The sequence below is a fragment of the Anoplopoma fimbria genome, chromosome 8 (genome assembly GCF_027596085.1).
Source record: "Anoplopoma fimbria isolate UVic2021 breed Golden Eagle Sablefish chromosome 8, Afim_UVic_2022, whole genome shotgun sequence".
Taxonomy (NCBI): domain Eukaryota; kingdom Metazoa; phylum Chordata; class Actinopteri; order Perciformes; family Anoplopomatidae; genus Anoplopoma; species Anoplopoma fimbria.
Window position 1 is genome coordinate 3,448,715 of NC_072456.1, and position 24,099 is coordinate 3,472,813.

The following is a 24,099-nucleotide window of genomic DNA, read 5'->3' on the forward strand; positions in this document are numbered from 1 at the left end:
TCACGGCAGCTGGTCGATGTGACATTTTCCTCATATTTGAAGTCTTCATTTCACAGTAAAGTGAAAATCCTGCTCTGAGCAGAGACTTTCAGATGTGGCTGTCATACACGACAGAAATGAAAGCCTCACCTTCACAGACTTGTAGTCACTTCAACTGTCATAGAAACGGAGTGTTCATTTGGGTGAAAAAAGCATATGTGTGTCAGTATCTGTAATAAAGATGTCTCCCATGTTATTAAGAATGAAACTTCTCACCTCCCACTCTTGATCTCGTCTCCATCTCCATATTGAATCTACCTGCTGTAATATGAAGTGTCTGAAACCTCATGATGAAGCTCTCAACCTTGGTTGAATGAGAAGGACCATAAAATAACAGTTTTTATTAACTATTAATTAAATTCCTCTTTTTCTTTTCTTTGATTGTGACTAACCTGTGTGTTAACAGTGTAACAGTGGAGATAATGATTTTAATGGCCTGAAGGGAACATCTTATTTTCCATCTCTGTCTGTCTCAGTCCCACCTTTTCTCTCTCTCTCTCTCTCTCTCTCTCTCTCTCGCTCTCTCGCTCTCTGCTTCTCTCTACCTCGCTTTTATATTCTCATACTAACATTAATTTACTGCCAGTCCATGAATGATGGTTGCCTAGCAACCGTGCCTGGCTCGGCCTAATCGGGGTGGGGTGGGGGGGCTAGAAAGATTCAAGTGAATGTGTGTGTGTGTATTATTCCAGGAAGAGGCAAGACCACTCAGTTGCAGTTAATATCTAGACTGCTCTTTTTTTATTTCCTGTCTGAATGAAGGTTGATGTCTAAAACGATTAGCTTTGAGAGCTTTGTTTTTTGTTTTTTTTACATGGTGTTCTGACCTGGTTCAAAGTCATAATCCATGATGTTTAATGTTTAACTACAGTGGGTGACAGTCTTTTGTCTGTCACGATACCGATGTAACCCAAAAGGAATTTCACAAGAATCTAAACATGCCCTGTTAGATTAATTTACCAACAGCAGTTTGTTTGAAACAAAAAAAAACTGACAAGTTTGCATGAGCTGTGACATGGATGAACAAAGAAAAGAGCACCACCCCATAAAAATGCTAAATGTATTGATAGAAAATCCAAGAACAAATACATCACAATACAGTAAGGCAGTATGACCATTTACTTTACATCTATGTATATCTCAATACCTCAAAATATATATTTCTATCTATCTATTCCTCATTTTTAAGTTAGAATAGATCAGACTAGTCACCCACAAAAACAATAAAGCACTGCAGATATTAATTGAGTTATTTGAGAATCAATTAATTGTTAAAAATATTTTCCGAGCAAAAGTGCTGAATATTTGACGCTCTTATTGGTCTTACATTACAATAAATTGATTATTTTAGTCTTTCGACTTTTGCCTCTCTAAAATCAGACAATTGGATACTGTGATGTACATTTTTCAGTGTTATCTGACATTTGACAGACCAAATAATAAATCAAGAAATGATCAGCAGATTAGTCGATAAAGAAAATAACTATAACTTGACTACCATTTTGAACCCTCAAGTTTGGCATTTTGGTCATCGCCATCTTGGGTTTTTTTTTCCTGAAGTGACCATATTTAGACTCGAGAATGCAGCTGTGAAGGAGCAAGGCCTGGCACCTGGTACCGTTAGCATGGCAATCGCTAAGTTCCAGCTAACACTAGCTTGGTTAGCAATGTGCATCCGTAATTCACGTTAACTGTGATAGTAATTGTGATGCTAATTTGGGCTTGCGAAAAAAGTCTTTAGAGTGTCTTTTAGTTTAGTTTAGCTGAGTAAGACATTTTCAGAAGACCATAATGTTACATTTAACTTTCATTTACTGAGAACCCACTGTGAAAGGGTGAGGGAGAGTAACCACAAGTAACCACACTGGCATCATAACCATGATCAGCGTAATTCTTATAGAAAGACATAAAAACAAGAATGGAAAATCATCATTCTATGACAAACTGGGCAAACTCATTCATGAGATATAAGAACAAAATGTGGATTTTTCAAGACTAAAATCAAGAACAGATTCTGAATTTTACCGCAGTTCCTTTCATATTGAAATCGTGTCATCAACCACACCTGTGTGAAGTTGATGTGAGCGCTCTTTGTAAAGCCAAATCTTTTCCCCTTCTCATGACATGAGTCAGTCATCACTCGTTCTGCCTTCATCAGGGGTTTCCCCTGTTATTCTCATGGACATTGACAGAAATGTCCCCTTCAAAGGAAAAGCTGATAATTTTTTTTGTATTGGGAATTTTTTAAGTAAGTGTTTTTTGGAATAGCGATAATGTTGGTTAGCACATTTTTTTTTTATGTCTTACTCGGCATTTTCCTTTTGTGAACACTTTATTACCGAAAGTATCAATTGGACATCCTGAGCCATGCGGTTTTTAACATGTAATACAAACTGTTATAAAATAACATATAATGTAATCTGATATAAGAATTTTCTGTAATTTAATATTATCTGCAAAAACATATAAAAAAAATTAAAGGGGTTTGTCGTTAAAAAAAAGGAAAAAGTTTAGATTGTTTTAAAGTATTTATATTATTTAACAATGCATCATCGATGGATCAGCTTGGTTCTCCTGTCTACAAATAATTCCTATTTAAACAGATTTATTGGGGGCTGTCGTATAAATTTACCAAAGACTTAAAGCTCTCCGGAGTATTATAACAGTAAGATATTTCGACTGACTAATATGACATTTATCGAAGTCCCAAACAAAGCAATGCCAAACCACAGCTATTATCTTTCAGCATTTCTACCAGCGCGTGCGTCATTTCTAAACGGGAGGTTTCGGAATGACGCACGCGGCGTTCCAATGTCACTCGGTGTTCCATCTAAATACCACAGAGGGCTGCTGCCGGTAACCAAGTTCAGGTAACGCGTTCCCGAGAGGGGCGCAGCCGCAGAGCATCCGACCACATCCGCTATTATTCGATACTTACTAAGAGGAAATTCTAAATAAGCATCATCAACCCGAGTCCCGTCTTCATATTCGCGACGGTAGGTGTCAAAGTTCCCATGCTGAGGGTGTTGGCAATCACTTTTTGCACAGCTTTTGTTTTCCTGAGAAATGGACAGAATATCACTGATGACTGACTCATAACGAGACTGCTCACACCAGTTCAGACTGAACTGCTCGACACAGTGGGTGGCAGAATGGGTTCATGAAAAAGAAGGATCACACACCAAAATACGCTGTGAAATAACATTCACCCATTTGTCCAATAGCACTTTTAAAGTGGCAATCACTAAGATCACTACAAAGTCTCTATCTAGAGCCAAAGGAGGAAACACAACGGAGATGGGGCCAATTGCCCACTGATTAAACGTATTGCATAAATACATACATACACATAACGTAGAACAAAAAAATTCTCCACACTATTTTCTTCACTTGCATTCAGAGATATTTAGAGAGCGTTTCTGTACATAGACCTTCATCGGGTCACTTTCCAAAACAATATGAAAGTGTGGCTTAAATAGGTCGGTAGACCCATCTAGACCAATCACGCAATCAATCAAGAATCATTAACATCACATCATGTAGACCAAAGGCCTACAATATCAGCATGCTTCGAAAATAGTTTAGAATGCACATCGACATAATGAAGAAAAGCTGCCATACCAAGATATATGTGGAGTACAAAACAAACTTACATGAGAAAAATCACAAGAAATATCCCATACCTTACATTGATAAGGAGCTCACTAGTAGACTCAATTATACAATGTATACACATAACTCTAAATAGAAATTCTAAATCAACCAGAGCGGAAATCTTTAAACAGAAAACAGCCGCTTTGTAGCCGTTTATATTAACATCCATTTTGAATCGACATTAAAATGTTAAGGTTAAGGAACATTCCGCATAAAACGCCCTTCACTTTTATTTGATTGTATACAGATCGATTCGACCATGTTGACATTTTTTTTATTCCATTTCATTTGAGATTTATTCAAGGTTGCCCCTCGTTGTCTCTCAAGAGACATTTGTTTTGAAAGACGGCTATGCACAATGGAACACAGGTGTGGCCGTAAAACCGTCTGGTCACTTTACATCCAGCAGTACATCTGCTTTCTGACAAATTATTGAGGCCCCGAACGCACAAGGAAATAAGGCAGTGCTCGTGTCTATTCGGTCTGCAACCCGTGGACGACAAAATGTCCTCCAGATAAAATAATGTAGCAACTTCTGCAGAGTGCAGCAAATGGAGTTTAGTGTCCCTATTGATGTATTTACACAGGAGCGGGAATTGATGTTAAATGACTTCTGATCCCGTCGTCTCCCTGACCTGTATCACCTGTTGCCACGGTTACTATCACATTTCATTATTAGTGAATCCCGGGCTGCTGCACAGTGTGGAAAACCTGTGAAGCAAAGGCAGACTGTTTCAGAGCCCAGCTGTGTCTGTTACATAAACATGTTATGTAGCTCAGATACTGTTTCAGCACACCTTCTGTTCACTCCAATATGGAATCTAAGACATCGACCTGAATGTGTGCCAAAGTAGGAGCTGTGTCAACGACACTTAAAGCAGCGTTGAAGAAATTATCATCTCATAAACTTATGTAAAGGAGGTGTTGGCAAGCAGACATTTGAAGGTATAAAATGTAACTTTTCCGCATTAAAATGTCTAAAAATGACTAGACCTGTCTAATGTACTTACATTATCCCAAATGCTTCCAACAATTTTCATCCATCTATCAATCCATCATCTTCTGCCTATCCGGGGTTGGGCTGCAATCATTTAGTAACCTGTAAATCCTTGACTTTGTTCTATGCAAAGGTCTGTTTCATTTGGGCGTCATATCCCCTTTGGACACGTGCAGTGTTGTTTGTCTGCCAGAAGCCGTCAGAAATTGACTTTCTTTCCTCTTTTTTAATCCACATTTTTACGGAACACTTTTGAAATCTGGGTGGTTTTCAACTATATGTTTTACCTAGATGACTTTATTCATTGACTGTCTGGATCTTAAGTTATCAGAGAAACAAGCTGAGCCAACGTTAACGGCATTATGTGATTTTTGGATGGTCTGTAGGGTAGTCCTGTTAGTAATGCTATAAGTTCAACACTGAACAATACTTGTATCCTGTTCAAGTCCACCATCATTAAAACAATGCTCACATGGAGCAACATGTAGAAACACTAAGGTAGACATCGTATGCACAGGGGCATTAAATGTGATCTCTGTGCCAGTTTTACAACGGCAATAACAATAGTAGAAAACTGAAAATAAAGAACAGCGAATGGGTGACACAAGGCTGTCGGAATCAGGAGAGAATATTGGCGCTGCTTTAGTGGTTTCACAGGTGTCGGTTAGCCCAGACTTGGGTGGTGCTGTTTGCAACACTGAGATGAAGGGCATGTGTTCAACTCAGAACCTGAGCGACGGGGTAAGACTAGCTACACATTTCCTGTCACAAGACAAAGTGGTGCTTGTTGTCGCTTTAAAGTGGGTCTAGAAGGACCCAAGAGGAGAAACGCTTCACCTTTGGGTTTACATGTCAATTTTATTTACATTTTTTAACCCATATTTCTGCAGTTGGTATTTATTCTGTAACGTTGCATCTCATCCTGTATTTAATTACATTTCTGTGCACATTTTTATCATAATCTACAAGAAATAGTGTCACCAAATGTCTAATGAAAGGCCAAGTGGAACAAAGGAAGCCCGATGGACAACATAGACTGATATTGTCTTTCATTAATAACTCTCATTATGGTCTTTGCACAGATGCAGCAGATGGTGAACTCTGATTCCCGGTTCACCAGCAGCCAGCAGCCAATCGAGGCGGCCCTCGGACCCAGGGGCCAATCGGGCATGAGCCAGCAAAGCCAGTTGTCCACCATCAACCAATCCCAGCTGGGGCTGAGTGGGAACTCTGCTACCCATCACTCTCCCTCACCCCCTGGCAGTAAATCGGCCACGCCGTCTCCCTCCAGTTCAGCACACGAGGACGACAATGACGACGGACTCAGGGTAAAAAAAAAAAACCCAACACAAATACACACATACAGACAGTGTATCTGCTGTTTCTATGAGTCACTGAGTCATATCTGGGCTGTAGCAACCATTTGTGTTCTTGTGTGTGCGTGTGCGTGTGTGTGTGTGTGCGTGTGTAGACAGCGGACAGTTGTTATGATAATGTTATGTGTCATAATAGAGCCGTTCTCCCTGCATATCAACTAGATGGAAATCAGCTCCCTCACTGTTCTGTATCTCACACTGAAACCAAACTGACGGTTCATATTCTGAGGAAATGAAACCATTACTGTACTGCTGAATGATATCTACCCACTGTATCATTCTCATTGGTTACGTATAGAGGAATGACTTGTATATGGACAACATCATAAGCAAGTATACAGGTAGTGCTTGTGGAATGGAAAACAAAATGGACATTGCTGCTTGTACCTTTACAAAATACTCATCTACACATCTAAACAATGGCTGCTTCTGTGAAGTTACTCAACATGTAGTTTTACTCATGTTGATATACTAGCTTTGTTTTATTACAAAAGAGTCATTACAAAATGTTATATTTACGATAGCACCTTTCAAACATTGCTCATTTGAAGGCCGACATTTAATCATATTCCCTAATCATATCTCTATAAGTGATGGGATCCTACATAAACACAAATGTAGTCAAACAGTTTGGGTTATTTAACATGAGACATTTCTGTACTTGTCTTCTCGTTGCTCTGAAGTGGGAGGTGCCCAGTTGGAATATAGGTTGTGTCTCATATTTTCACCATTATTTTCACCAGAATTTACCAATATTTCAGGCTACCAGCAAGGCTGCTCTCAGTCCAATCTGATCACATCACATCCACACGATCCTGATGAAGCAGCTAAGAGGAGGTTTAAAGTGTTATCTAAGTGCTGAATATAATGGAGAAATAGTCAAGATTTGAAACAAAGTTTTCAGGGGCTCTAAGCTTTAGATCATCATCGTAAAGAAAAAAATGTAATGTGTTTTTTTCAAAAGGTCCTGTTGTCACGGACATAGATACTACCATTGACGTCTCAGTCTTTATATTCAATATTAGCAAAGCGGAGCCTCTGCTGCACTTTGTTGAGTTTCTTCATCAGTAAACTCCGGCTCCTAAGTCTGTGTTCTACTTGATATCAAGTTGTTAAAGGTCAACAAACACAGAATGTCTTTTATACTAGGACGTCCGTTTGGCTTACGGTTTTTTAAGCTACCGAGCTGAGCTGTAGTTCGCCACGTACTGCATAGCTCTAAAGCATGAGTGGGTGGAAACTAAGCTTCTGTAGCTGGCTACAGTGATACAGTACACTGGAAATAATAGTGGACACATTATCCCCATGACTAATACATAGAAAGGTGAAAATCAAGAGAATGTGCATGTCGCAGTCATCCAGGACGTGGATATCTAGTTGTAGTGAGTCAAAGGAAGCTGAATCAACTCTTTATTTTTCAGGTCTGTTATTTCCTCAGAATTTCAAACACAGTTTCCTGTTTAGAAGGGTGTATATTTCTTCTAATTTAAGGCAAAATACAGAAAGAAAACATTATTCTTTATATTTTTTGGAATTGTATGCCCGTGTGTAGAAATACATCACATTACTGCTCGGTCAGCTGAACTGCTATGCTCTTAAAGATTATATTTATTAATTGGAATTTGTTAATTGCTAATTAAGTGCACCAGTTGAACACTGTCTCTATTTTATCTGTAATTAGGGCCTAATTACACGGTTCATCTGAGAAAAACATCTTATGAAATGATCATGAAATTGCTTTCACTTCACTCGCTCTTTTTGTACGTGTCAGGAATAAACTACATACATTTAACTGCACTGATTTAGCATTGATTGTGAGCGCCTACTATGTTTCTAAGCAGTCCTCTGGCTGAAAGAATCTAGGTCGCACACTGACAGACAGACATGTAGCTGATGTCTACACTGTTAGTGTGTAGTCTTGATGGTTTTAAACCTCTCATCTGAGAGGCTTAATCAGATCTTCTGCTGACTGCTGAGTTTCCCCCATGTCTGAACTCTGTGGTTGAGTCATAGCTCGACATCAAACGAGAACGGTTGGGTTCACGTGTCAACCATGTAAGTGTCACCAAAGACACAGCTACAGGTGTGAATGTCACTAAGATGGAAGGAGTCTCTGTATGTTTGTCCTTTGATTTTCTTCACAACCGTTCATCTGATCGACTTCACGCTTGGTTTGTGTATCGCTGAGGACCCAAGGAAGTGGAGTGAGAGCTATTGAGCTCTACGGGACATATTTATTAGTATTGTCTTATGTACACACACTGAGTTGTGTATTGAGAGGGGACCTCTATTTACTGTAATGGCTACAATACAAGTGTAACACCGCCAAATGGCATGCTGGGTACAGATCCCTCTCCATCACTCGCTACATTGCTAACTGTAACACGGGCTAAGGGCATGCTAGGTACAGCTCGCTATCTGTTGCTAACTATAATATTAACTGTTACACCGCCAAACGGCATGCTGGGTACAGCTCGCTCTCTGTTGCTTTCTCTAATAATAACTGTTACACCGCCAAACGGCATGCTGGGTACAGTATGCTCTCCGTCATTGATAACATGTCTGCTTAGTGATAATAGAGTGGAAAATGTCTCTTAACAGAAATGTGTGTTTTTTTATGGATATCAGTAATTTACTTCACAATACTTTTACAACCCATCATGTTATTTCCATACCACCATTTAATTAGTAATAATACATTTGTGCGACAGAACTAAACCCCCTCCATCCCTCCGTCCATCCATGTCTTCATCCTCACCATACCTGCTTGTGTCCTACTCACCTTTTTTCTTCATCTCTCAGCTTGTCAGTGTAGCAGAGAAGAGGCCAGCAACCGTGGACATCTCCAAGAAACCCAAAACACCAAAGAAGAAGAAGCGAAAGGACCCCAATGAGCCAGTGAAGCCAGTGTCCGCCTACGCCTTGTTCTTCAGGGATACCCAAGCCAACATCAAGGCCCAGAACCCCAACGCCACCTTTGGGGAGGTGTCAAAGATCGTGGCCTCCATGTGGGACGGGCTGGGAGAGGAAGAGAAACAGGTAGGTCCTCTATCTTTAAGTTAGCGTGTCTGTGTGTACCTTTATGTTAGCCCATCACTCTTATTGGGAAGCTACTGTGTCTTTATGACAGAAACCTACAGTTCTGTGGGAAACAGGAGCTCCAACAATACAACTGAGACCACCAATCATTCCATCTCGCAAAATTGCCAAGAGAGCCTGTGAATTGAAGTTTTTAAAAGCCCAGATACAGAGAATAGTTGTAGAAGGTGTCTTGGGAATTCCTTATTGTGTTGTTGGATAACTGTGTAAGCTGAGGGAAATACTGTGAGCCCCATGATGGCTATACCGGAGTGCATGCTACATTATCCAGATGATTTAAAGCATTCATTCATTTAATGCAATACAATTTTTCAAGCGCTGTATAATTGTGATAGAGGTGTATAGTCCAGGTTGAGAAGTCAAATGTTTGTGTTTCAGTTGTACAAGAAGAGGACAGAGACTGCCAAGAAGGAGTATCTGAAACAACTGGCTGCCTACAGAGCCAGTCTGGTCTCACAGGTACTCCACTCACACACACACACACACACACACACACACACACACACACACACACACACACACACACACACACACACACACACACACACACACACACACACAGTGATAATCCAAGTTCTTGGCATTTAACTGGTGCCTTAAAGGGATAGTTTGGATTTTTTGAAGTGGTGTTGCATGAGGCACTTCTACATAGTCAGTATATTTTATACAGTAGATGGGGTTTGGAGAAACAGACAGGAGTATCAGCACAAGAGCAAAGCTATGTACTGCTGTGGACGTATTATAGTCTAAAAGAATCAATATCAGTTATAGTTTACTCTACATTGAGAATATTTTTACCTCTTACCTTACTGTCACACAGCCCTTTCTGATGGGGAACTCAAGTTGTGATATATGCTTCCTTCAAAGCCACCAGACTCATTTTATCTCGCAGAACACAGGAGTTGCAGTTCTACTGCTGCCTCCATCGGTTAGTTTGTTTGTGTTAATGTGTGACTTGTGGTGAATCCAAACTGACCCTTTAAAACACCAAAGTCACACAATAACACAATCAAACTAAACGATGGAGGCAGCGGTAAACCAGCAACTCGTGTTCTGCAAAGGTAAAAGCCTAAACTTTAACAGATAATGATATTTTTAATTGTCTTAAATATGTCTACAGCAGTATATGACTCCATCTACTGTAGTAATCCACTGTGGGGTGGAGACTGTGGAGAAGTAGCTCATATAACCACGTTTTAAAAAGTCAGTCAAGTATCCCTTTAAGGCACTAAATGGATCAATGTGAAACCTGCTAACTGATTTTGTGTTGCCCTTTTTCTTCTTCTCCAGAGTTACAATGATCCATCTGACATGAAGCCGCCCCACTCTTCCTCCACACCTCCCTCTTCCTCTACCTCAATGTATACAACCAAACCCTCGGTCTACCCGGGTCACCCAGGCCAGCACCATTCCTCCGGCTCCATGGCCCACCCCCACCCTCACCCTCCCCATCCCCATCCCCACCAGCACCCGAGCATGTACATGCCGTACCCTCACCCGTCGCACCCTTCCCACGCCTCGAGCCCCGGCCTCAGCCCACACCTGCCCCCTCCCCACACCCAGATCCACCCCCAGCTCCAGGCTCTGTCCTCCAGAGGGACCGTCCCACGGCCCAGCGTCCCCCACCAGGGAGCTCTGTCCCTCGGCGGCATGGCGGCGGCGTCCCCCCCTCCTCTCCAGGTCAGCCCTCCCCTCCACAGCCAGGCGCACCTGGGGGGCTGCACAGTCCACACCATCAGCACCATCAGCACCACCAGCACCAGCAGCACCAGCAGCTCAGTGGACACGCACTGGGAATGACGCACTCGCCTGCCATCACACAGGTCAGTCACACACTGAACGTACATCTTTGTTTCATTGTTTGTTGATTGATAGCAGTCAGTTAGTTGGACATGAAGTCTTAAAGGACAAAATACCATGAAAAGACCAAAATCCATAATGTGTTGGTCCGTCTCTTAATACTTTCAGACTTCTCTACTCTGTTTGGATAACTCAGCACTGAACTCAAATATTTACAACTGGACATTGTTTTGTGTGTGTGTGTGTGTGTGTGTGTGTGTGTGTGTGTGTGTGTGTGTGTGTGTGTGTGTGTGTGTGTGTGTGTGTGTGTGTGTGTGTGTGTGTGTGTGTGTGTGTGTGTGTGTGTGTGTGTGTGTGTGTGTGTGTGTGTGTGTGTGTGTCAGTGATAAACAGTGTGTGTGTTCATGGTGATGAAGGAACATGTCACCCAGGGCAACGGATGATGAGTTTTTAATGGACAACAATGGAGCTCTATGACACACAGGAAAAAGATACATCAGGCTTTGATACACACACAATTGTTTGTTGGTTTTAGTGTTTTATGGGATTTGTTGACGAGTATTCACCAACATTAGGGTTTAAATTCGACCGTTGAGATCAAGATCCAACGTGCCAACAGTCGTTTCTACCTCAGTGGTTGTTAAAGTGACATGAAATGTAATGCAGACCATCAAATTATGCCGTATTTCATTTTTTCACAATTTTTTGTTTTTTATTCTGACAATTTTAATTAAAAAGGTGGCAATACATGATTTTCAGCCACAGCTAGGAGTTAAATTATATAAAATATGTTTTTTGTGTCATCTGCAGTGTCCAAATCCATTCTTTATACTTATTGTGAGCCGTATGTACTGATCATTACAGTACTGTACTGTTTTGCAACTCACTGTGCTGTAGGACGTCAGTGAAAGAAACAACATTGGCATCTGTTTCACAATATTAATATTACCACCAGTCATTATTTACAATCTTTCTTTATGTTTGTATTATTAATTACTTTTTCCTTTCTGCATTGCATGATGTCCGTCAACATCTCACTCAAAAAACAGCCATCTGTTTGCATGTTTGCTGATTCTTTTTGAGTATACATCATTTTAAATTTGACTCAAGTGTGGAATCTGGACACATCTATTGTTTCCTCAGCAGTCTTCAATTTGTTTCTTTCCTCTATGGACCATCAAACCAATTCTTACATACGAGTCAGCCTCCTATTTCCTCGAGGTAACAGCATCTGGCTGATTTAAAAGCTGCAGAGAGGTGAATGAAGATAGATGAATATATCAGCAGAGGAGACACACACACACACACAAACTCAGAGTGGAAATGAGATGGGAGAGAGAGAATGAGAGAGAGAGAATGCATCAGCATTTCCTTGAGAACTGCAGCACCAAATAGACGTGAACATAACTCCATTAATCCTAATTATCATCCAGTTGTCTTAAACTATGCTGTTGGACTAGATGACCTCTGTTTCTCTCTGTCTGCCTGTCCAGATGTCTGTGTGATAACATGCAGTAGTAGGAATAGTTTGGATGCTTCAAGGAGACCATTTTAATCATAGAATTCAGTTTTTGGGTGAATTCTTGAATCTATTTCTCTACTTGGATCTTTTGCCGTCTACCTGTCTCTCATGTAACTAGCCAGTTGTCCTGTTGATAGTCTCTCTATCACAACAGGAGGAAGAGGAAGACCAGTGGCTGTGATCTGAGTTTGTGTTCAGTCTGATGTGTCTCCTCCAGACAGAGAAAATGGGGCGATGGATTGCCTCTCGGTCTCATTTTATCCCTGTTTTTATAGTGCACTTTTAAATCCCACACTCCCATAATCCCCCTTTCTCTCTCTCTCTCTCTCTCTCTCTCCTCCATTTTTTGCATATTTTTTCGCAATAAAAAGAGAGAGCCGAAAAAAGTGAAGAGAAAAAAAGGAGGGGACACAGTGACAGAGCCCTAAACTTTTTTTTTTTTCTCTGATTGAAGAGTGAGAAATGATGGGGGAAGGGAGAAAGAGAGGGGAGAGAGAGAGAGAGAGAGAGAGAGAGACAAAAGAGGCAGATGGGGTCTTTGTGAAGGAGTGAAGGAGAAGAATTTGCTCGACAATGGATGAATAGGTGAGGCAGAGGAGGAGAGGGGGGGAGAACCCAACCACCTGCTGTCCTCCTCTTTCTCCTCTTTCACTCACAACACTCAGATTAACTTCCTTTCAGCCTCTCTCTCTCTCTCTCTCTGTGTTTCTGTATGTCTCTCTCCCACGCACGCACACACACACACACACACACACACACACACACACACACACACACACACACACACACTTTGTCACTGCGCTCCCTCGTTTTTCTCCCTTTCCATCTCTCTCTCCTCCCTCAAGTATCTCATGGTTAGAGACATGCTCGTCTCCTTCTCCTCCTCCTCTTCCCCTGCTTCCTCCTCTCCTCTTACCTTTTCATCTCCTCTTCACTCGTCCACAGCTCGTCATCGGCAGATGATAAAATCAGCAAAACTCTGTAATTACTGCTGAAGAGCCCAGGACTGATGTGTGTCTCCTTTTCTCTTCAGTTGCATTCATGATATCGCCTTTAATCAGAAAGTATTTAGCACTGAGCTAAAGGTTGGTTTGATGAACCCACCGGGTGTCTGTGGGTTCATTCAGGTTGAAGGAGGACATGAGCACACCTACTATTACTGTGATGGCATCTCACATTCTAAACCTGCTCCACAGTGCTGTGATGAATGTAAAGGATTTCACTTTTTAAACACGTTTGCCCAAAAAAAGACCTCATACATGTTGGAAATATAGTCGACATAATTCCATTGAAATGAGGGTTATGAACTAAAACAAGTTTGTAAAGTCTTAAAACTGTTGACAACAATTCTTAACATTTTGGCAAATTAAAAGTATTGGCATTTAACTTTTCCTTTTGGCAGTGTAGTGATGGATGTACAGGCAACTATCACTAAACTTTTCCTCACTTTTACAGTGAGGAAAAGTTTACAACTTGATGATTCTCATCAAGGAGCGCCTTTCCTCTGATTGATTTCTCAGCAGATTTTCTTTTATGGATATTAGTGAAAAAGATGTCCTCGTAAAATATAAGTCAGGCTGAATCCCCCAAAAAAGTGAATCATGTCTGTGTTAAGTTAAGAAGGAGCTATTTTTTTCTTTTTGCTGACACACAGCTGTCAAACTTTTGTGAACAGGGAACGCCAAAAAACAACCCAAAATGAGTTCTTTGTAGCTTTAATAAGATGCGTTTCTGTTCTGCGAGACGAGAAAGAGACGGGCATCAAGAACAGAACCTTGATAAGCTCCATCTGATGACCCTGCTGGTGAATGGGCCACATCAGCAGGCCCAAATACAATCATCAACTTCTTTTTAGAACACCAGCATGAACCTTTCGACTCACACAGCATTTCTGTTTTCACTCAGCGCTCTTCAACCATCGCCTTTTAGTTTGATCTCTATTTTAAAACTAAAAAACATGTTCTATGTAAATGTATGATGTTATGTATTAAGAACATAGGTTTTTTTGTTTTGATTGCAGGGCTACCACCCCTCCCTCCAGTCTGACTACCAGACATTAGGAGGAGGTATGCTTAATGGCGGGGCTATGATGTCATCATCAGTGGACTACCATCAGCTGGGTCGACACACGCCCAACCACCACCCCTCTCTGGACTGGAGTACCGATTACCATGGCAACGGGTAGGGTATTAGGATTTAACTAGTTCTAAAGAGTAAAATCTTGTTTTTGCTGACACCTTGCTGCAGTTTTGGTACAGGTGTACCCAAGGACACGGTGACATCACTGTTGGGTGTGGTTACAGGTGCAACAGCAGCACATTTCTGACCACACCCAGTAGTAGGTGCTGGGTGAAGCAGGCTGGAACATTTTCAACTTTCCCCCAGAATTATCATCACTACTGAGAACCAAAACTACACTTTTACATGTTGAACAAAGCTTCTGTTATTACCGTCGTGTTTAAATGAGCTCCTCTGCATTTTAACCTGGCAAAAAAAAAATGCCTTTCTCACTTAAAGAATTTAGTGACATCTAGCCGTAAGGTCGCAGATCGCAGCCCACTGAACACCCCTCCCTCTCTTGCAAGAACTCGTTCACGTGAGCCCAAACTGCGGTAAAGCTGTGGTATCGCTCTGCTTCGCCTCCCATATTTTGGAAGCAACCAAATTCAGACATTAGCTGGCGTCACCACGGTTTTCCTGCTCATGTATCTGCAGTTTCACAAATTTGGCAGAAGAAAACTACGGTGGCCTTCCTTTTAACATAAAAACACACAAAAGGCTCTCGCTAGAACCATTGTTTGGTTTGTCCATTTCGGGCTACTGTAGAAACATGGCTCACTGAGTAAATGTGAAGGGCTCCTTTTAAGCTAACAATAACACAACGATTCTTAGTTTCCAAAGATTATGGACCAATGAAAACATAGTTTCTGCCAAGAGATCCACAAAATCTATACCCATCACTTCCAGCCGACCCCATGTATTGAAACTCTGGTACCGATGTCAGATCTATTAAACACCATTGCTCTGGGTCCTGTAACCTCACCTGTAGTTTATCCTCTCCTCCAGCGGCGGACTGCAGAGGGACAAACCTCTCTATCTGAGCTAATCTCAGGACAGAGTGACGCCAAAACTTCAACTGAGCCCTACGACTGCCACACCACGGAACCTCCGGCCTCACCTCCACTCCAAAACCGGGGCCAACCTAGACAAGCCTAAAACCCACCGTGGACTCAACCACCTACACTCCAGCTAAACTTGAGTTTGCTTCTAAGGAAAGTCGGAGCAGTAGAATAATGGGACATTTCTGTGTATAACTACCACGTCTCTCCTGAGGGACAACAGGGCCAGTGTTAAGAACGGGAAGAAGAAAGTCTCCGGGTTTCTGCATGTCCCCACGGCTGGTCTGACATCTGTTATTGGCTGTATTTTTTTTCTGCTGACCATTTACAGCATAAGACATGTTGTGCTTTGAATTAAAATGTCGTATACCAGCGAGGAGAGGCGGTGTGCTGTGAACCATGATGATATGTGTATATACTCCAACCTCCCTCAGAAAGGGATAATCTCTCTAATTTCCTGTCCGCCCTAAAAAAAAAAACCCATATCTAGTTCCTCATTTTGTAAAGACGGTGATTACCGTCAGTTCCAAGTGTAAATTGCTGTAACATAATAGTTTGAGCTGTCGATTTAAAGCCAATTGACTCTTCTTTTCTTTATTGACCTAATAGTTGCTGTCTCCTTCTGCGACCAAAGTCAAGAGAACACACGAGCAAACCCTAGGTCGATAACCAAATACTACACAAATTGTGAATTTAAGCCTTCGATATGATGCAGTATGGACTGTGAAGTCCCACACACAGTGCTGAACGAGCGATAACGACACTGAACGAGCACGGCTTTATCCAGCTAAAGATAAATAAGAGAAGAAGAGGTGGAACGGCACCTGAAACCGCTCGCCGCCTCTTTAACCAGGCGCCGGCTGTGAATAATTGTGTACGATTAAAGAGCTCTCGTTGTTCTCTCGCAGCGAGGCTCAGATCTGCAGGGTAGAAATTCATTGTATTTTAGTCCTTGAAATAATGAAATGTCAAACAATTCTTTGTTGGAAAAAAAAAAAGAAAAGAAAAATAAATTCTCCTTTGTACGATGACAGCCCCTCCTCCTGGCATATGTCTGTTGATGATATTGATTCGGATCCAAACTGTGCGCGCGTGTGTGTGTGTGTGTGTGTGTGTGTGTGAAGTGTTAATGAGAAGGCGGAGTGGTTAATGAGAAGGCGGAGTGGTTGATTGGGTTGCATGGTCTCTTTTGTCATCTCTATTTCTCTGTGCACAGAGGCTATTTAAGAAACTATAACTGTTGCTGGGTGGGCTGTGTTTTTAATGTTGTTTTTTTTTAATCAAATAAAGTTTTGTTTTAGTGTTAATGATGATGAGGGACACATCTCTCTCTCTATGCTCTGTATCTCTTTGTATTAATGTGTTTTTTTTGGCAGATGAAAGGACTCTGGGCAACAACAACCATGAAGATTTTCTTATTTTTAGATTCTAATAATGTGTTTGAGAATAAAGTCAGCGCTGCATTGATGTGCAGTCATTACTCCAAAACCGGCCTCTTTTCCTCCTTTGTTTGTTTGCTTCCGAGCCGTTTGTGACAGCAGCTCTAATTAACGCCACATAATAATGTAAACCTTTTCCACTCCTGCGACTCGGTACACTTTGTGTCCCGGCCTTTGCATTTATGCAAAGCAGCTAAGCTATAATTGCAAAACAAATGTCTTTGAAGTTTCAGAAAATCTGTATTTTTAACCTCCTGTTGGCTCAGATCTGATCTTGTCAAAATAGTTTTAACAAAAACAACACTTTGTTAGCCACGTGAGCCGTGTAGCTGTGCTCGAGATGGAACTGTCAGTAGGTCGGTCCAGACTGAATACATTATTGTACTGTACTCTACTTATTTATATACTCCAGAGGAACAATCCTACTGACTTTGGTGATCCTTGATAGAAATTTGGTAGAGAACGTTCGTTAAGAGGATGAATCACATAACTGTGTTGATCATCTGACTTTTTATCTAGCGACATCATCAGGTCAAAACTTCACTTTGTCCAATACTTTGGTTTACGACCAAATACCGCAAAACTCAACTGTTCAGTGCTAAATAGAACATGTTAGCATGCTAACACGCTAAAGCATGGTGATAAACATTGTTATACCTGTAAATGAGCGGGTACAACACTTGGCAGACTTTAGCGTTTAGCTGACAGTGTCGCTGTTCCTAAGCACAGTCTCAAAGAACCGCTAGCACCCAGTGGACTTTTATGCCATGTTCACACTAAGAGCGACAAAAGTGGCAAACAGCGAGAATATGTTGGAATTCCTTTGTATGTGTTTTTGACGTTACGGGAACAGGGATTGTAGGGTGAGAGAAGGGAACCCGGAATGAACAAACGTATTGGTTGATGTTTCACCATGAGACCAGCTAAACTTTTGATTGATTTGATGGGTGTGAACGGTTCCATCAAATGGCGGGTTTTCAGCCAGGAGACTGGGTTAAAGTAAACATGGAAGTGCTGTTACTGAATTATGCAAACAAAAACCTATTCCTAAACCTAACTAAGTGGTTTTGTTGCCTAAACCTAAATGAGTTTCCTGTGAAAACAGAAGTTTATTTTGACCGTATGCCTGTAATAGACAGAAATTGAAACATGTTGGTGGCTTTCTTGGGAAAAACTCTGGAGAATCTGTCAAACAAAGAAAACTGTAAAAGCAAAACCGGTGGAAAGCACTGGCTGAAATGCAGATTTGGAACCCACCGGGGCATTCATACGCAGATATGTGAATAGAGATGAGATGAGACATCGTCTCCCAACTCAAGTTCCTAATCGTACTGTAATCAATGACCTGGTGCATCAAAACGAGGTCTTGGCCTGGATACATGCTGGCTGTCAACCCCGGAACCGGTCGGCCCCAAAGGCTAGATCGTCGTCGGAGAAATGGCTGATTAGTTCTGAAATTGCCAAACAGCAGACAGACAGTTAGCGACTACCTGGTGAACATAGGGGAGCGCATAGCAGCTAAAGAACCAGATATTTTCCTCATGAGTTGGTGGAAACCAAAACGGAGCTAGAAGGAGAGTAAATATAGCTTTGTTAGCAATTAAGCTATAAAAATAAATTGTGGGAACTTCTGCCTCCATGTGGTCAACAAAACAGATCAATGTTGCTTTACAATGATACACAGACACAGATATAGAAGAGTAATGTCTACCTGAGCAGAGAACGAACTGTTCATCTGTGTGTGTTGTAATCTCTGTCAGAACTGTTTCCGTTGTTTGCACCGTTTGTGCTATAAGCACAGTTAGCTTCTAGCTGCCGGCTTAGCCGTCGCCATGTTGAGAGCTGTGTGGAGGCAATCCCTCAATCAAAGATATGCTCTGAACTTGGAATTTGGCACCATAACAGCATCTTCAAATGGCAGGTAACATGAGCATCAGCGTCATGGTTCTCTCTCTTTGTTCCTCGTTATGGGATTAACAGCCATTGTGAGTCATTGCTGTTGTGTTGATGGTATAAACAGCAGCTCCTCTATGCAGTAATCCTCTTCTCGATGGATATTTGTGTGATTGACACTAGCTGGTTTAAAGATAAATGATCAGTTCAGCTCCATCTGGTGCATAATTAATAGTAGTTACTGTGTCAGATGTGAGGGGACACTTATAGTTTTTACTTGTGTTTATATCTCAAGTCCAGTATTTCCATTTTTCAGGAGAAACCAGCCTGAGGTGGGTGAGGGGGCGAATCAGAGCCCACCAAGCTTTTTTCTTCTCTTGCATCTAACATTTGCATTTCACACACACACACACACACACACACACACACACACACACACACACACACACACACACACACACACACACACACACACACACACATGCCTAGAGGACACAGTTACATTGTTGCTAACAATACAAGGTGTTGGTGTCCTGGTGTCAGTTCAGGCGGGTATTTAAAATCATTAATCAGTCATATTGGCGTTTTTAATTTCCTTTGACAATAAAAGAGTTCTATACTTTCATCTATTTCCAACAAAACTGTTGAAAACCACTGAGTACCGCTGTAGACCTGAAGCACTACAAAATAAGGGAACATTTTCTGTTTTTCCTAAGTGAAGGCTGTATACTTTCAACATTATGATATTTGAAACATTGTGAAATATCCAAACAAACTGTTTTGATTTTGTTCTCTCTGCCTTTCTTGAATAAACTAGTCTTTTTGTAAAATAATGTGTTAAAGCAGATTCTGTACTATTCTACTTTAATTGCATTATGTGTCCAGAAAGTGCTATTTCACTTCTATCCCTGTTATGAACCAAAGCTTTCAGTTCCACTGGAGAACAGGCTGCCTTTGTGTGAGTGTCAGCAGGTACACACTGCCCCCTGAAGGGAACCAGTGAGGGCTGCAGCTAGTTCCTACTCTATATACACTATCCTCAAATCCATCTCTGTTCTTTTTTTCAATTTAACTTCCACACAATACTAACAGCTGTGCCTTTGCTGTGACGGATTCGGTGTAACATGTTTCTGTAGAATGACTGTCACTTTTTAACCATTTAAGTAAAATAAAGTGGGGAGACGAAATAAGTCAAAAAGTAATCATTTGAGAGAATTAGGACTTGGATAGACCCACACTGATGGTTGGGTCTGTACGTGCCATGGCCTCAAATGCCTTGATAGCTACAAAACAACGGGGGAATAAGAGACAAAACTAGCTCCTAGCTGAGATCTGGGAGCCCTGGATACCTTGGTAGAGGGCCTTTAAAGCTGCACTTATCAATATTTTTTATAATCTGCCTTTTTTGATTGTTACCAACACACGTTAACCTCCTTTGCAGGAGCAGCAGCAGGCAGCTGCTAAAAGTCCAAATAAACCCACTGTGCAATACCCGCCCCAGCATCAAACAGCAGACATACACACTTAGTAATTAGCTGGTGAACATAGTGGAGCTTTAAGCAGCTAAAGATAAAGGTATTTCCCTCAAGAGCTGACCAGAAACATGATTCCAAAAGGATGCAGATGTGTCTGCTGGGTGTGTAATGAAGAAGCTACTTGGGAACATGTTCAAAGTGTATGTGTGTGATTTACAACTTGCTCTGCTTCCCCCAAGTGGCTAAAAATAAATCTATTAATGCTGGTTTCAGTTGTTGCCTGTAGCATTTTACCATCAATAAATCATTGATGAATTAATTTGCAGTCGAGTATTTTCTGCATTATGATTTGGGATGGGTGACCGGCTGGATTGCTTATCACACAAAACAGGAAGAGGATATTTTGTTCTTCAAACAAGCAACAAGGCTTCTGGTAAATGTGGTCTCTCAACTCTGTGAATAAGCAGCACTAGTGATACGGTGTGAAATATCCTCTCGTTGATCTCATTCAATTCTAGCAGGGAGACAAAATTGATTTGATAAGAATGCACTATGCGTGTGAAATACTGCACACACATAGCCCTACAAACAAAACAAGTGTGAGTCAGTGTAACAGATCTCTGTGACTCAGGGTTCTGTAGAGGGTTCAGGAAACAGTAGCTTTGGTCAAGATGCTCCAACGGTAAAGGTTTGGTAAGTGTAAACCGAAACCACCTGTAGGCAGCATTTAGAGGTCGGGCAGTGTGACCAGTGAAACCCAACACACTGCAAACAGCCGCCCTGGTGCCAAAACAGAAACCCAATCCAGTAGTGGCACATAAAAGCCCCGGCAACCTGCTACAATCAGCACCGAGGTCAAAGTTACTGCTGCTTCAGTTTGTTTTGTGTTCAGGTTCATGGGCTTGCCTTGATCAGTGAACTGTAAGTGGGACTGTAAGTGTATGTCGCTGCTGTTTCTTCATTTTGTCTCAGTATTTGGTGTTCAGTAGTCATAGTTGTTTGAGCACTCTTCTGTCATGTTACCGAATCGTACTATATCGTACTTAAAGGTGCTTAATTTGAAATCCAGAGGATATCTATGATTGAGGGATTGCCTCCATAAGGCTTCTCATCTCCATCTGTCAATGAAGATCATGTGATATGATCAAAAGCTCCAGGACAGCAACTAAACAGACCTTGAGGTAAGATTTTGTTAGTCAATGGCCATTTCTAAGATCAGAAATGAACTTTAAAACTTCAAAATAACAGCAAGAATTTTAACACATGTGAAACTCAACTTGTGAGCCAACATGGAGAAGAAGTCATTAAAATGCTAAGAAAATAATGGAAATCTTTTGATTCAATGACAACTGAGCAAAACTGAATGCTCCAACACAGCAACTAAATGGACCTTGAGGTTAGATTTTTGTCAACTGTTATTCAAAAGTTAACAATGAACTTTAAAACTCAAAAACAACTCTTTTTTTTTTGTCAATGTTTATTATTAGAAAAATAAAACTACAGCAAAAATCTGTAAAACACCCGAAAATGACAAAATTGCAATTGTCATTTTATTGCAGTTTATAACATCACAATGAGAATGTATGAAAGCATCAGTCTCTTTACTTTATAACTTTAACTGAAACTGATGTTGAACTATTTTAAACGAGAGAGTGTTTCTTTTGATCCTTTTTATCAACACTACCAATCCATAACATTTCATCCATCAAATGCGACACAAGCAGCTAGCGTATCTTCCTCTCCAGTGCGGTGGGTGGTCGGCTAGACGTCTTCTCCGGAAGCACCAGCCTCAGCTTCCTCCTCGGGGAGGATCCTCCTTCCTCTGACAGGTACTCCTGCTGCAGCAGTGCAGCAGCTGCAACTGCATCCCCCGTGGAGGACACACTCTGTGTGGACATACTGGGTACAGAGACACCTGATACGGACACATCTGCTCCCTGCGTGCGGCCTCCTAACAACCCTGCAGCTGGTCCTTCAGTCAGGACCCCACCCCCGGCTGACATGTGGACTGTGGACGCAGCATGCACACCCTCAGCCTCTGTCTGACTGTTGTTGTTTGACAGATTCTCCACTGCTGTCACTGTTCCAAGGGCCTGAGAGGTCACCCCAGACAATCCATCTGCACTCGGGGGTGCCTGAATTGGGAGATTGTGATGTATTCCTTCCCCAGTCTGAAGGCCTGGTCCCTGGGCTGGATCAGCCTTCAGTCTTGCTATGAGAGGAGAGCTCTCAGGAGGCGGCTTGCTCTGGGAGAGGGACTGCACAAGTGCAGGATTAACAGCTGGGTTAGCTGCTAAACTAGAGGGTAGCCCTGCAGGCTGGGAGGTATAAAGAGGAGAGGTATGGGTTGCACTTGCTTGCAAAGGGCTAGCATAAACAGTGTTAGCTAGATGAGAGGTAGCAGGAGACATGAGGCCTACCCGAGGTTGCCTGAGGCTGTCTGGGCCACCACTTTGAGCCATGTTTGGCCCACTGATTGCTATGCTAGGACCAACGGAATTAGCTGGACCACTGTTAATTAGTGATCCTTGAGCCATGGTGTTGAGCAACAGATTCCCTCCCTGAAGAGAGAGGCTGCTGCCAATCAGTTGTGAGCTCGCCGAACTGAGCAGGGAGAGGTTGGTAGTGTGATTCCTACCAATGCCAGAGAGGGATAAGGGATGCTGCGAGGAAAGCTGAGAACTTCCCAGAACCAATCCAGCTCCCTGATACTGAACACTCCCACCCTGCAAGATTTGTCCCTGTCCAATAGCAATAGCAGAGGCTAATTGGTCGGCAGTGTTGGCGGTATCGCCTAGTTGGGAGTTCTCTGGGTGAGTACCCTCCCCCTGTCACCCTCTATACTTCCCTGCCCGCCATTTTCCTGCTTAGAGGACATTTTGCTTTCCTGTCCACCTTCTCCTCTGTCTTCTTTTTTCTTCTCTTCCTCACGATCCTCATTCGATCCTTTGGTCTTGGTGGATTTCTTTGTTTTCTCCCCGCTACCCTTCGTTTTCTTACCAGATTTTCCTTTCCCTTCCTTCTCTTTTCTGTCTTCTCCATCCTGCTTTTTATCTTTACTCTTCTTTGAGCTGCTTTTCTCTGAGTGTCCCAGCTCAGTTTTCCTCTTAGGGTGGACTTTGTTTTTTCGTAGCGGGTTCAAGTTTAATTTAACCTTTACTAACCGGCTTGACTGGACTTTAGCTTTGTGTCTTTTTGCTCTCCCTGCTTCCTCCTCCCTCTTGTACTCGTCTTGACTGATTCCTCGCTCTGGGCTTCTTGAACTCTCCAGGTCGAACGTTACGTTTCTTATTTCTCTTCTCAACTCTGTGTTCTTCGTCATGTCAAACCGGTTGTGGTTAACGTTCCTACCCCTGTTGATCTGTCTGTACTGAGAAGGGAGCCCATCAAACAGAGCCCCGTCTTTTGTGTTGGTGTGAATCCTCCCTTGTCTGATGTTCTGCTCTGGAGGTCTGTACATCCTGTGGCAGCTCTCACAGTGTAACGTCTCATGTCCTCTGCTCTTTCCATCCGTGTCAACTCTGTAGCCCTCTGCCATTTCTCTGTTCGTCCTATAAGCAGCCAGGGTCTCTGGTCTCTGACCGAAAAATTCTTTACGTAGATGTGAGGAAGAGTTTGTGTTGCTACGAGAAAGAAGCTTGTTAGGAATGTCCCTGCTTAACATTCCCTGCTCAAGCCTCCTCGCT

General features: G+C 42.0%; 1 protein-coding gene across 2 annotated transcripts in view; it reads left to right on the forward strand.

The window, feature by feature from the left end:
• Nucleotides 1-16,748, forward strand: part of tox (thymocyte selection-associated high mobility group box) — a 57,699-nt gene extending 40,951 nt beyond the window's left edge. Inside the window, exons 5-11 of one of the 2 annotated variants that reach the window (XM_054602250.1) lie at nt 5,773-6,018; nt 8,869-9,105; nt 9,544-9,624; nt 10,456-10,890; nt 10,923-10,988; nt 14,508-14,668; nt 15,554-16,748. In XM_054602250.1, the coding sequence (XP_054458225.1) occupies nt 5,773-6,018; nt 8,869-9,105; nt 9,544-9,624; nt 10,456-10,890; nt 10,923-10,988; nt 14,508-14,668; nt 15,554-15,593 (1,266 nt within the window). In that variant the 3' untranslated portion in view covers nt 15,594-16,748. Of the gene's footprint in view, nt 1-5,772; nt 6,019-8,868; nt 9,106-9,543; nt 9,625-10,455; nt 10,989-14,507; nt 14,669-15,553 lie in introns of both variants that reach the window. The other variant, XR_008531362.1, reaches the window with a different exon arrangement.
• Nucleotides 16,749-24,099: the final 7,351 nt, after the last annotated feature.